The sequence below is a fragment of the Neospora caninum genome, chromosome X, assembly GCF_000208865.1.
Source record: "Neospora caninum Liverpool complete genome, chromosome X".
Lineage (NCBI taxonomy): Eukaryota > Apicomplexa > Conoidasida > Eucoccidiorida > Sarcocystidae > Neospora > Neospora caninum.
Window position 1 is genome coordinate 4,365,514 of NC_018396.1, and position 14,529 is coordinate 4,380,042.

General features: G+C 52.6%; 2 protein-coding genes across 2 annotated transcripts in view; one reads left to right on the plus strand and one right to left on the minus strand.

Moving 5' to 3' along the window:
* NCLIV_049770 (hypothetical protein) overlaps nucleotides 1–3,010 on the minus strand; it is a gene marked incomplete at both ends in the record, with an annotated part of 8,424 nt that extends 5,414 nt beyond the window's left edge. Inside the window, 5 exons of the mRNA XM_003884529.1 lie at nucleotides 1,193–1,358; nucleotides 1,858–2,103; nucleotides 2,320–2,580; nucleotides 2,760–2,779; nucleotides 2,898–3,010. Of these exons, the coding sequence (XP_003884578.1) occupies nucleotides 1,193–1,358; nucleotides 1,858–2,103; nucleotides 2,320–2,580; nucleotides 2,760–2,779; nucleotides 2,898–3,010 (806 nt within the window). The remainder of the gene's footprint in view (nucleotides 1–1,192; nucleotides 1,359–1,857; nucleotides 2,104–2,319; nucleotides 2,581–2,759; nucleotides 2,780–2,897) is intronic.
* Nucleotides 3,011–5,468: 2,458 nt separating this feature from the next.
* On the plus strand, nucleotides 5,469–12,744 carry NCLIV_049780 (hypothetical protein; the record flags this gene model as incomplete). The annotated part of the gene is made up of 9 exons (XM_003884530.1): nucleotides 5,469–5,763; nucleotides 6,074–6,319; nucleotides 6,423–6,671; nucleotides 6,764–7,003; nucleotides 7,483–9,471; nucleotides 9,692–10,153; nucleotides 10,385–10,855; nucleotides 11,769–12,236; nucleotides 12,533–12,744. The coding sequence occupies 9 exons, from the start codon at nucleotides 5,469–5,471 to the stop codon at nucleotides 12,742–12,744; spliced, it is 4,632 nt and encodes a 1,543-aa protein (XP_003884579.1).
* Nucleotides 12,745–14,529: the final 1,785 nt, after the last annotated feature.

Sequence of the window (14,529 nt, forward strand, 5' to 3'; positions counted from 1 at the left end):
TCCACGTCCCACTCATGGCAGCCTGTACGGCCAACAGTATTGTACAAAAGGGTCCCCACATACCTTAAGGGGGAAAGCTGTATGGACATTCACTATATCGTCTTACACGGATCAGAAGAACGGTACGAACGAGGAAAATACGCTGGGCATCAAGCCAGTGCCAACTACCCACGACTAGGTGCGGAGCGAAACTCTGACGTCCGCCTCAGGACCAGCGAATCCCTCCATTTGGCACTGCACTGTTGTCGCGTCTGTTTACCCGGTGGCGTTGGTGTGCAATACTTCGGTCCTGATACCATGCCAACAGTTTGCTGACTTTGAACCCGCCCTAGCAGAGCATGAAGATCTTTTAGGTAACAGTTTTGAGTTTGAGAGACCCAAGTCCAGTAGATGCAGCCACTAGTCGCCTGGCAATGTGATTGGCAGGACGCCGCACTGTCAACCTGTTGGTTCTCGATTTTCCTGATGTCATGTCCGTAGTAGTCGACGTTGACTTCCATGCACGCTGCAGGCAGCCAACAAGGAGGGCGGGAGCTGTATTCGCGAACGTGGGTAAGGCAGCAGCACCAGGATAGCGTCTGGGACCGAAACGGCGTACGAAGAGTGCCAGATGGGCGTTCGATAAGGCGTTCTGGAAAAGCGAATAGGATTCGTACCTGGCGGTAGAGGTTCGCAATCTTTGGGTCCCGAAACGAGGCCAATTGTGGACTCGTCCTTCACCCAGAAAGATGAGGCGGTGCTGTCTTTTAAATAGCAGTTTCGGGTGTCTCTGTTCCATGTCCAGAAATAGCATGCGCGCGATGCTTGGCAGAACGACTGGCACATCGCTGCAGAGGTAGTAGTTCCGGGTCCCATCTCAGACACGAGCCCCCCTCTGTAGTCTACGTCCTTCTCGAAACAGGGGACTGCACGCACGCGTGACACAGCCGGACTACCTGAGTGTCAACCATATTCGACAACTTACGCGATTTCTCTACGAGCATGCTCCTGAAGGAAACATTGGTTGAAATTCTGACATCATGGCACCGCTAGTTGGACAAGGCTGCGTCGTCATCTTAGTGTGTCTTGGATGTGACACCGGGGATTACTTGATGACAAACTACACTACTAACCTGGAGGGCTTATGCATTCTTTTGGTCCGGAAACCATTCCGACGGTAGTGTCGTCTTGTACCCTTCCTTGCAAGGCGTACGGGCCCTTGAGGTAGCACGATTGTGTCTGTTTGACCCAGGTCCAATGAAAGCAAGCCTCTTTCCCACGGCACAACTCATGGCACATTGTTGCGGTGGTCACCTGCCCAGTCTCAATCTTCTGCACGTCGTGCCCGAAGTAGTCCACATTCAGCTCGTACCAAGCACCTGAATTCAGCACGAACACATATAGTGTTTACTCTTCCGCCGACAGCAGAAACCTACAACGGCCTACTGTTGCCCTGGCAATAAATGGTGTACAAGAGGACGGCTGCGGTCACACATTGCTTGTGTACTTTTGGAAAGTGCCGCGGACCTGGAGGGTTGCTGTGGCAAACTTTGGGCCCGGAGACCATTCCGATAGTGGAATAATTGCTGCTGCGGCCTTGAATGGCGCTGGAATTTTTCAAATAGCAGTTGTTTTCCTTTGAGACCCAGGTAAAATAGAAGCACTGCGGGATGGCCCGACACAGGTGTTGGCATGCTGCCGCTGATGTGACTTGGCCATTCTCTACTTTCTCCACGTCATAACCCACGTAGTCGACGTTGCCTTCAAGGCACCAGGCTGCAGACAAAAAGGAGTAACAGAGCCGCTGACAATATACGAGATCTGAGAAAGGCTTCATTTTCGGGGGGACGCCGACATGAATGTAACATATAAACATACCTGAAATTGGAGGCAGGCAATCTCGAGGGCCGGAGATCATGCCGACAGTGTCTGCGCCATGCTTGTATCCCAGTAACGCTCGGCTGTCCTTCAGGTAGCAGGCCGATGTCTGGCTGACGAAGGTCCAGTACTGGCACCCTGCTGTCTCTTGACATGCGATCTGGCATGCGTTTGGGCCCGCTATACTGCCATCCTCGACCTTTACGATATCGTAGCCGAAATAGTCTGTATCGAGCCGAAAGCAGACTGTTAGGCGCAAAGCAACAACACAACACATGCTTACCATAAAAGCGAATCCACGGTAACAACGATGCTCAGCTGACTCCTAGAGTTAGGGAAAGTGACGTAGATGCAAAGGACAGGTGCACAGTCGGGTAATATCTTGGCCAGAAACTTTGTGACTTATGCTTGAATTTGAATAAGCGTAGAAGCACCCACGACAGTATGCCAGCGTTTTCTTACCGGGCACTGACGGAGCTGATGAAAGGCAGCTCTTTGGGCCCGAGACGAGGCCAACAGCGCTAGAGCCGGTGACCCGCGATGCTGCAGCAGCTTCTGCCTTCAAGTAGCAGTTCTTGTTGGCTGCATCCCAGGTCCAGAAGAAGCATTGTGGATGCTCCGCGCAAAGTTCTTGGCAAGACAAAAACGAAGATACAGATCCGGTCTCGACCTTCTCGACATCAGAGCCTCGATAATCCGTGTTGTTCTCGTAGCAGTGTGCATCTGATACATTTCAGGTACACTCCAATGAGACACCTCATTGTACACCGGAAACAGTGGAGTTTCTTTTGGAATGAAAGTTTCTGCTGCGTTGCTTTTCAGCAGTCACAAGCTAGAGTTACGGACAAACATGGCATCAATCGCTGACTCCGTAATTTCATTCGCCGCTATAGCGCACTTACCAGGAGAGGCGGAGGCGACCCTGGAGAAAAAGCAAACACGGATGATGGATGCGTTGTGTTTCTCTCCTTTCATAACAGAGATCTGCTGATCGCGTTGACCGCAGGCAGGGAATCACAATTGTCAGCATGATTCCTTACCTGAGGGAACAGTTGAGCAGAGCGACTGCGGTAGTAGCGGCGGCGGCAGCAGCGACTGCCACGCGCCTCCAGACGCGACGGCTACCTGCCGTCTTGTGGCAATGAGTGACCATGTTCGGGTGCCAGCAAAGAACTTTGGTCAGCCGGGGAGAGGTACCGAACTGCACAACGAAAACTGAGGTGAAGAGATATCCAATGGGACCGAGTAAAAGCGGTTGGTGAGCCCGCAGACGCTGGCAAAAAATGGATTAAACTATGGCATACTCTCGGCAGCTTGCACGAGTCGCATCGTTTTCTACGACCGTGTCGCACTGGAGTCAAAATTAATTTTAGTGGAGAGCAGGAGGGCAACAGTTTGACTCAGAGGTGCCCCAAAGCACCTCCTCGAACTGTAACAATGAAGTCAGCAAAAATATTTGTAACGTTTAAGGAAGGAATCTTGGGTTCACTGGTGTATACGCCTGTCGGAGGGCCGCGGGTCTGTGAGGGCATGGGAAGACTGTCTCCCCAGTTCGGAGACAGCACAGCACGGTGGCTTTGCAGGCGATAGGTGGTGGCACGCGCACCAAGAATACGTCATCACCTTCTATCGAAAAAATGCCTGTTAATGCGGAGGTAACCATCTTTCCCTTGCCGAATCTCCCGTGACCGATTTATGGGTCTTTGCAACAAGATGAAAGCACTAGATCCCCAGGACTCACCGCTGAACGATTTACCATCATAGGGGACAAGGTCACCGTGCGCGCCTACGCCCTGGCATACAAATACCTACAGACCGCGCCTTCACCTGTCTCTGGGCACTACCCTTCCGCCTCTTGCACGGCTCGACCGGCAGTTTCCTGAGCCCGTTAAGTCGTGCTCGTCCAATTTTTGGCAGAAACTTCAAAATTGTTTTTGCTTACTTCACTGATGCAGTTCGAGGAGGTGCTTTGGGGCACCTCTAAGTCAAACTGTTGCCCTCCTGCTCTCCACTAAAATTAATTTTGACTCCAGTGCGACACGGTCGTAGAAAACGATGCGACTCGTGCAAGCTGCCGAGAGTATGCCATAGTTTAATCCATTTTTTGCCAGCGTCTGCGGGCTCACCAACCGCTTTTACTCGGTCCCATTGGATATCTCTTCACCTCAGTTTTCGTTGTGCAGTTCGGTACCTCTCCCCGGCTGACCAAAGTTCTTTGCTGGCACCCGAACATGGTCACTCATTGCCACAAGACGGCAGGTAGCCGTCGCGTCTGGAGGCGCGTGGCAGTCGCTGCTGCCGCCGCCGCTACTACCGCAGTCGCTCTGCTCAACTGTTCCCTCAGGTAAGGAATCATGCTGACAATTGTGATTCCCTGCCTGCGGTCAACGCGATCAGCAGATCTCTGTTATGAAAGGAGAGAAACACAACGCATCCATCATCCGTGTTTGCTTTTTCTCCAGGGTCGCCTCCGCCTCTCCTGGTAAGTGCGCTATAGCGGCGAATGAAATTATGGAGTCAGCGACTGATGCCATGTTTTCCGTAGCAGCAAATATTGCATCAGAAATCTCTGGGAACAGAAGACGCCCTTTGGCAAAAAAACTCGCCCACCCCCTTTTTGGCTGCCTGCAGCTTGCATGGAAGTCAACGTCGACTACTACGGACATGACATCAGGAAAATCGAGAACCAACAGGTTGACAGTGCGGCGTCCTGCCAATCACATTGCCAGGCGACTAGTGGCTGCATCTACTGGACTTGGGTCTCTCAAACTCAAAACTGTTACCTAAAAGATCTTCATGCTCTGCTAGGGCGGGTTCAAAGTCAGCAAACTGTTGGCATGGTATCAGGACCGAAGTATTGCACACCAACGCCACCGGGTAAACAGACGCGACAACAGTGCAGTGCCAAATGGAGGGATTCGCTGGTCCTGAGGCGGACGTCAGAGTTTCGCTCCGCACCTAGTCGTGGGTAGTTGGCACTGGCTTGTTGCCCAGCGTATTTTCCTCGTTCGTACCGTTCTTCTGATCCGTGTAAGACGATATAGTGAATGTCCATACAGCTTTCCCCCTTAAGTAATGTGGGTACCCTTTTGTACAATACTGTTGGCCGTACAGGCTGCCATGAGTGGGACGTGGATTATCAAGGCTTCGATATAAAGAAGATCGAGGGTCAATGCTCATCAGCCAAACTCTGTCAGCATATGTGCCAAGGAACCACAGGCTGCAGTTTTTGGTCTTACGTGAGCTCTTCAAACAGCTGCTACCTGAAGAGCAATCTTGCTTTGAATGGACGCCATGCAGACGAATCAACTTTGGGAATTGTCTCAGGCCCGGCGTTCTGTCCCCTCCATCCGGGTAAAACGCTGACCACGGACTCCCACGGTCTGATATGAACCGACCACCATTGCACAGCGATTTCAGCCCTAAAACGCACCGCCGGAGAGTTGGGAATTCATAGTGCCCATCTCCCGTATTTGCTTATTTGCTTTGTTCTTCCGTACTCTGGATGGTTGCGAGGTTGTGAGCAGTTTTGTTAGGAAGACCTGTGCATGAACTCTTGGCGTTCTCGGCCGACACATAAAAATGTCGATTCTGCAGTTAACGTCCTCCGGATGCTCTTCCAGGTTTTGTCTTCCCACTTTGGCGTGTGCTGGTTTGAAGTGTGCAAGGAGGATAATGTCGACTACGCTGGATACGACGTTCAGAAGATTGAAAGTGGAGATGTGGCTTCAGCCAAGGCGTGCCAGGCTCGATGTGAGCAGCTCCCGGAGTGCGCGTTCTGGACCTGGGTCAGCTACACGCAAAACTGCTACCTCAAGAACTACTTCGCCCTTATTGGTCGTGATGTCGGGCCGGCCGCTGCTGGAATGATATCAGGACCGAAACGATGCGCTGCAGTGCCTCAAGGTAATATAGCTCCGTTTCCGTCGCGTTTCACGCACAGCGACAGGGACTCCGTTGCATGCGAGCACTCGTGTCGCCAACACGGTGGAATTTGGAGACATTGTCATGCCGGTGGCATCGCCAAGCAAAGTAACCCGAGCTGCCAATGGATGAACGGCTGACAGTGACTTGCCGTGCATCCACGGCAACGCCTGGCCCCGCCACTCTTCTCCCGCACGCCGGTGGCTCAGCTGCGCGAACGGAGATGGCAACACCGCCTGAGAAAATAGGCTCCCCGTGCACAAGTGATGTGTTGTCGGTGGTCCATTTGCAGCTTGTCACGAGTACAACGTAGACTATTTGGGCCACGACGTGAAGAAGCTCGAATCCGGACAGGTTTTCTCAGCAGACTCCTGCCGCGCTCTGTGCCAAGCTGATCCGAGCTGCCACTACTGGACTTGGGTGCGGAAAACCAACAACTGCTACCTAAAAGACCAATATGCACCCCTCGGGCGTGTCCAAGACTCCACCACCGTGGGGATGGTATCAGGGTCGAGACGATGCGGCGAACAGTTCTCTGGTAGGTCGCTCACTTTACTAGACTGACTGATATCCCTGTGGTCCTTTTGGCGACGATCCACACACCATACACAAGCGACAGTTTGTGTTCCGCACTGTGCCAGGTTCCTGCTACGAGATTGGTGTCGATTACTACGGTTACGACATCGAAAAGCTGGAAACAGGGGAAGTGACAACCCCGTCAGCTTGTCAAGCTTTGTGCAAGGACCGCACAGGTTGCTACTACTGGACATGGGTGCAGACCACGCAGAGTTGCTACCTGAAGAACCCATATGCACTTCAAGGTTGGCTACGAGATAGCACCACGATGGACAAAATATCTGGAGCGAAAGACTGTGTTCCCGTCCCTGCAAGTAAGCAATCACTCGCTGCTCACCGTCAGGATTACAACTCCTCTCACCAGATCCAAACGCAATCATTTTGAGCTGCGTCGCCTTCTGTACAGCGTGCCACGAGCTGGACGTGGACTACCGTGGGTTCGACGTTCAGAAAATAGAGACGAATTCTGTTGCTTCCTACGTCGAGTGCCAGCAACTCTGCGAAGCGAATATGCAGTGCTTCTACTGGACATGGGTCAGCCAGAAGAAGAACTGCTACCTCAAGAACCAAGGAGCCTTGCTTGGTCGAACGCATGATACAGCGACTGCAGGTCTGATTTCAGGACCCAAAACATGCACACCTCGTGGTAGGTCCTCATGCTACATGCTGCCACACGGTTGCATGGCCCTCCCTAAGCGAGTAACTCCAGTCTCAACTTCTCCGACTTGCAGAGGCTCACCATGAACCCGGCTGGAAATTTTAACTCGCCTATATGCACGCAGGGCATTGCTATGAGATCGATGTGGACTACCGCGGCTTTGACACGGAGAAAATTGAGACCGGCCAAGTGACATCAGCTGCGCTTTGCCACTACCACTGTGTAGCAGCTCCCCACTGCGCTTACTGGACCTGGGTCGGCCAAACAAGCAACTGTTACCTGAAGAGTAGCAACGCCCTGTTAGGGCGTGTTCAGGACTTCACATCTGTGGGGATGGTTTCCGGGCCAAGGAACTGCACCCCTACTGCCGGTACGTCTGCATAGCAAGCCTTGTTTCTTTCATCTGCGTACACACTAGGAGGAGACTGTGGAGAAGCTGGCTTGTTCTCTGTTCCATTCTTCGGCAGGATCCCTGGAGATTAACGTGGATTTTGTCGGCAACAACATCAAGGTGGTTGACGATGGCTCTGTTAAATCGTACCCAGATTGCCAGTACCTCTGCCAGCAGTACTCCGACTGCCACTACTGGACGTACTATCAGGATAAGATGTTGTGCTTCCTGAAGAACGCACTGGCGCCAACTTCTAGAGTCCCCAGACAGTCAACAGTATCCGGCCCAAAGTTCTATGAGGGGCCAAGTATGCCTCCACCTTCGCTTCCTGAGGAGCCGATGGAGTCCTGTTTTAAGACAAACGTTGAATTTACTGGAGTAGAAATTCAGTCGCTTGTCACCAACGCCGCATCCCAGTGTCAATCGGCATGCCAAGCCAATATTTTGTGCTCGTTCTTCACTTTTTACCGCCACGAACGCCGCTGTGTTCTCAAGTCCTCCGAAACAGGCAAGCCGTTGAGAGAACTGCCTGTCGGTTTTGCAATATCGGGGATGAAATTCTGCAGCTCCAACGACACCCATGACTCTGTTCCTCAGTGCGCTGTGTACAACACAGAGTACCTCGGGCAAGAAAGTGGTTCTCAGGCGACGACGAGTTCGGCACTCCATTGCCAGGCGCTGTGCCAAAACAGCTTGGCGTGCAATTTCTTCACCTACCATTCACAGGATGGGCGGTGTGTGCTCAAGCAATTTCCGTCTTCTTCCACAGAGCTGCAGGCCGTGCCACGTGGCTTCGCGATTTCGGCTACGAAATACTGTGACGCGCCTGAGACTGACGCCCCTTCCTGCGCCGAACGGGATATGGAGTACCTTGGCAGCATTATCAGTAACGTCATAGCCGCATCGGCCACGAACTGCCAGGGGCTCTGCAAGGAAAATTCAGAGTGCGATTTCTTCACATTCGAGGGCTTGTCAAGCGCGTGCATTCTGAAGAAGGCGTATGCAGGAGGGGAAGACAAATTATACAAACTGCCCAAGCCTTTCGCAATGTCAGCCACAAAGGAATGCACGTCGCCAGGAACAGATCCCGAATGCGCGGAGAATAACACTTTGTACCTGGGCATCGACACCGCACCAATCATCACCGTGGAAACATCTTCGGAATGCCAAAAACTCTGCCAACAGTTCGCCGACTGTGAGTACTTCGCGTTTAACACAATGGAGAAGCGATGCCGTCTGAGAAGGCCCGATGCTGCATGCTCGACGGTACAGAAACTCCCATTCCCTGGCATTGTGTCTGGACCGAAGTACTGCACAACTCCTAGCGAGCCATCCGTGGACCAGTATGCGGAGCTGGACGTGGAACTGAAGAACCACAACTTGTCTACCTCTCCTGTTGCCGCACAGAATACTGCTTCTTGCCTTGAATCATGTAACGACGAACCAGAATGCTATTACTGGACGTTCTACTCTACAGTTGACGAATCTATGGCTTGTCATCTCAAGAGCGCTGGCGCTCTGGACGGGAAAGCTAGTTTCGCCGGAGCGGTTTCCGGCTCGAAAGGAGTCGTCATCACAGTCGAAGTCGAGACTGAATATGTCGACGCAAACTTGCCAAAAGACCCAGTGACGGTAACTTCGTTTCGAGAATGCCAAGAAGCTTGCTCACACGTGCCCGAATGCGGATACTGGACGTACTACTCTAATCGCGACGTAAACTGTTACCTGAAAGATTTCACAGCACTAGAATCAAAGAGGGCGAATGCTGATGCGATATCAGGAAGCAAGTACTCTGTTACGGGGACTCCGCCGCGTAAGTACCTCGATGATCGAAGGTACGGGGCACGTGTGGTGTCTGGCCAAGCGGTGGTGCCGACCTCGCATTCGGTCACGAGTGCCAAAGATTGCCAGGAAAAGGCACAAGCAGACCCGCAGAATCCATATTGGTCGTGGAACAAGTTCGACCAGACCTGCAACCTGTACGGTCCTGAAGTGTTGGGACAAGACACATATGACTACGAGTGGGTGTCGGGGTACGCTGAATCCGAAGACACATCCTATCCCAGTAAGTTCTCAGTTAGCCTCCGGTTGCATTCCCTGGCAGTAGCGACGTTGATCTACCTCTCGGTGGTTGTATTGCTGCAGCGTTTGGACAGGCAGAAGGTTATCTACGTCCGGCCAGCGTCGGATGCCAATCGTTCTCTTAGGATGATCTTTGCGCAGGCCAGTTCGAGTCAGATTTCCGGTGTTTTGACGAGCTTCCTGTGTTGCGCTGGTTGCTACAGGCGAGGCATATACCTACGGCCAAGGCGTAGACTTGTTGCTGCTTGGCTCATTCGAAATAACGGTGGCTAGCTCACCTGCAGCTTGCGCAGAAGCTTGTGCCAGCACGAAACTCTGTCGCGTTGCGTCATTCGCGCGGGCTCCCAGTGATGGGACACCAAACTGTTACCTTGGACGCCTGGGTGCGCAGCAAACAGCGTCCAAGGAGCATGTCATTGTCGTACAACATGAGCTTGTTCTGCAAGTGGGGACGAAACCTAACAGCGGCGCTACTGACCAACAACCTGACAGCAACATGTCCCAGTGCATAGAGCTGTGTAGACAATCTGATCAGTGCAAACGGTGGTCACTTGATTTATCCACCGGCACCTGCTATCTCTACGACCAAACTGATGCTGGTGCTACTAACGCATCGTATGTGACGGCGGATGTTGGCATTCTGTTGGAGGAGATTGAGGAAGCGGGTAAGTAACATGTGAACAGCAACGTGTCTGCTAGAATATGGGCGATGGTCGCATGCACAGATGACTCAGCGTGAAGGTCAGAAACTCGCCAGAATAACACACGTTGAATGCGGCGTGAAACGCACTGTCTTACGGTACTCGGGCCTCCTCCAGAGGCTGCGAGGTTAAAGCGGCCGCATGCCCACTCACTCTCACACTCGTCGTTTGCAAGTGTGCGTGTGATGAACGCAGTATTGGTCGACACAGCGCTTATTCCTGTGGCCGTCGACAAGGTCGTCAAGCCGATAAGCGACTGCGCTGTGCAGTGCCAGCAGAGTTCCTGCCTTGCTTACTCCTACATCGTGGCTGGAGCGGGAGTCGGTGACAACACTTGCTACCTCGGGCGTATAGGGGACGCCGCGGATCTGCAGCGATTCACAAAGACGTTGAAGGGCAGTGTACTGGTTCGCACTCCATCCCGTTCGGTGCTGGCAGAGCTTGCCTTCGTCGGAGAACCTTCTACCTCAAGAAGGGGCCAACTCAACACGGCAGTATCTTGCGCGACAGCTTGCTCTAATGCTGGTGATTGTGAAGCATGGACCTTCCGAGGAGATGAGAACAGCTGCGAGCTATTCTCGAGTGTCTCAACCGCTGTCGCTGGTTCCTCTCATGTTGTCTCCGGCACCAAGCAGGCCGATGGTGCAGCCCTTGAGGCATCACCGAGTAAGACTCTGTCCGCAACATGAATGTGCCAGCTCTGCTGGGGAATGTGTAATTAGTCGCGCCGGTCATCGTCGGACTTCATTGGCTCCTATTTTGCAAATGCAGTATTGCATATTATGCTCTAGCCAAGCTCGATACACGCTCAGGAAGTAGAGGCTTCTGTTTATGCTGACCCTGTTATTCAGTCAAGATGTTTATGGCGATTGCTACGAGCTGGACAAACACAGTGCTTGCACAACAAAGCGTGCAAAGCGAAACGGAGTGCGAGAACCTTTGTGCCGACACACCAAACTGCGTCCAGTGGTCTACGACGACGCTAGACGACGGCACCCTGGACTGTGTCGCTGGTTCGTGGAATGCGGTTCTCGAGGCCAACAACAACGCCCGCACGTCGGTACTGAGTTACAGGTTTTTCACGCCTTTCATGGAACTCAAAGGCACACCGATCAGTACAGATTCTCCAGTACCAGCTACAGACCCAGTGCAGCACTGCGTGGAGCAGTGTGAAACACATGTTGACGGTTGCCAGGCGTGGACAATGAAGATCATTGGTTCCGGGGCGCAGTGCGATTACTTTACGGAGGAAATAGCAGTTGTCAGCACTACGAATCCTCTGACGGTCTCTGGAAGCAAGGGATTATCTGATGTTCAGGCACCAGGTGAGCGAATGAAACTTCTCGTGTGAGTGCAGGAAGCTGTCTGTCCGTGCTGGAGGGATGCGGAAGCTACCACATGGTAGCTTTAAGCACAGCTCACGCGGTCATTGTGTGTATGACATGCGGACGATAGCTAATTTGTGGTCCTCACATTGCATTCAGAGGTTTCGATGCCTATCCACCTGCCTTGCGGACTCTGTGCTGCTCTCGGAGAAGCGTCAGAAATCGCATTCTTGCGGGGTGCCTTTTCTGCTCAGCTGTGTACGGCGCTTACCAACTTCCGGCAACGCAACAGTCGTCGGCGCCGTCTGTCATCGAATGTCAGAAGGAATGCGAGGCGGACGAGCTTTGCGTGGCATGGTCGTATAACTATACAGAGGAAACGGATACATGCGAGCTGATACAGGAACCTGCATTCCAGCGGACCGCCGGCACAGGCGTCATTTTAGTGGAGCTCGGCCATAGGTTTTTGAAGCCTTTCCAGCTTCTCTCCGGAGAGTTAGAAGATATTATAGATACAGTGGAAGGTTCTGCCACGAAGCAAGATCTCTGTGAATGCTTGACTACATGCTTCGACAATGTCAAGTGTGCTGCTTGGGCGCTGGAACTGACTGAGGCCGGCTCAACCTGCACTCTGTATTCTGCGTTCAAAAAAGAGTCGGCTCCCGGACTTGGCATATCTGGCACTCGCCGCGATGCCGCTTCGTGTGAGAGCGACATAGCAGGTAAGAATGCCCTTTTCGGTCTTCTGGTAGCAGGGAATCATGGCAATCGCTGACAGCGAATTAGCGACAGGTCTGATAAAACAGGTAAAGTGCGACGGGACAGGCACGTACACACTTTCATAGAGATGTGACACGCAAACGGTTCATGATGGGCAAACATGAGAGGTCTCAGAAGCACATCGATACTGACAGACTCCTGACGTGAATAAAAGCACTCAACTCCGCGGAGCGTGTAACCATGCATTGCCAAACCAGATTCACCTCCTGTTACTGTGATCGCTCCTGTGTGCCCGCAGATCGTCTTCTCTTGGAAGAGCCGATCATGATCGAGAGCGAGGGAACTCTTGAAGAGGTTTTTAAGGCTGCATCGTCTCATTCTTCGTACACTGTTGGCGTGTCCTTGGTAACACCTGTGGCGAAGCCTCCGATGTACAAACTGGCCAAGGCCCTCGGTCATTCTGAATCGTCCGACAGCGCGGCGGCGGTCGTAGTCCACTACGTTGAGTAGTAGCAGCTGCTTGGCGGTATCGCGAGGCCTAAGACATACAGAGAACCCACGGCCCCCTCGTCTTTTGCGAGACCATAACCCCACCGTTCCGGCACTCCTGACCTCAGGAGAGAAAAATAAATGGCTGCCACGATGTTATCGGGACTAGCTCGACTGCGTTACAGTGCGGTTCTTTTTCATGAACAGATGGGTATTATGCTGTTCACATCAGTGGGAGGGTGTCGATACGTGTGGCGCACCGTCCAGTGTGAGAAAATACTTTGACATGCTGTCGGACGCGAAGCACCCGTGAGAGTTGGATTTCCTGGTCTCGAGTCGCGTCTTACAGTTCGCGACAGGGCACCGCCTCTCGCAGTCAAACGTTTGATCGTCTCACTACACACTAGCCCCGTTTGGTGTCCTGTGAGAACCGGCATTTCCGAGAGACGTAGCTTGGCTGTACCGTCGGTCTAGTGGCATCGTCACTGAGAAACGAATGAGAAAAAGATGGCACCCTCATTGGGTTGGCTTTCTTGCAAACGCCAGCGCTTCAACTTGGCATTGCGGCGGCACAACTCTCGGCTCAATTCCAGCCACTCCATATGTGGTGTGCAAGTAGCGACGTCGCACCACGACACGTTCGCATCTGCGAAACGAACTCAAACACAGGTACCGCAAGAGGCGATTAGTGTAGCTGAGATACGTGTTCAGGTTAGCTGGTCAAAGATCGTATTTGCTGTTGGTAGCGACGATGCAGGCAACACACGCCAGACTGATAAAGCCTTGGTTTTTTTTTTACGGAGAGAGGGTGTGGTTCGCAACACCACCAAGCAGCGGGAAGATCGGAAATATGCAGTTTCCAGTGATTCCACTGTCGGAAAAGGTACGGGCGTAAACGCCTCCTCGGTATAAAGAGTAATTCGTCCTTGGTAGTCGGCTGTCCAGTGAACTACTGAGGTTCCCGGCATGTCGTAGCGCAGGGCTACTTCACGGCTTCAGCAGAGGGACCCCCTTTGTTAATTGCAAAAAACTCGCTCCAGCCAAACCAGCGCGCAGCGCTACAGTAAAGGCAGGTCTACTCCTGTGGAGAGATGCATTAGCTAGGTGTGAGGGGAACGCTGGCACATATTCGATAGAGATGGGGCGCTACGCCACACCTGAAGACATCACCAGTTCTACGGCTGCCTTCTTTGTCGGTTTCGAGATGACTTAGTCTCCATTTAGAACGTTTAGAACGTCATCCGTGTTGTAGCGTGAGCGCCTGGCCTGCGGTCGGGCGACGGCGAACACTTGGTTCTAATTCAAAGGAGCAGGCTCGGCCGTTGGCAGGCCCACATACTGGAAGTGAAATTGTCGCCCAACAGGAATGTCGCAGGAGCACCCAGACAATAAATCATCTCTAACACAACCCGTCACTTACCCGTTGCAGCACATGCTGCAAATGCAACAACACTGCTCACGACTGAAACGCGTAGCCTTCGGATTCGTGTGTGATGTCTCGTCAGGCTACAAACCAGGTCCCACCCTTTCCTCGACCAAGTCACACCCTTCCCTTGATTGTGAAATATTTTTTTTCAGGTATTCGAATCCATTGAACTCGTGGTGGTCTGCCACAAGGCGCAAAAAGACTTTGTTCGATGTTGACATTTGATCTCTCCGCTCACTAAGTACCTCAGTTGATCACTGACGGCTCTGTCTCCATACAGTGAATAAATCATGACCGGTCAGAGGCACCCGTTGTTGGTCGGACAGTGCTGTGTAGGGGGCGTAGATTCATCACTTGGACAGCGTGTGCCACTTTTTCCC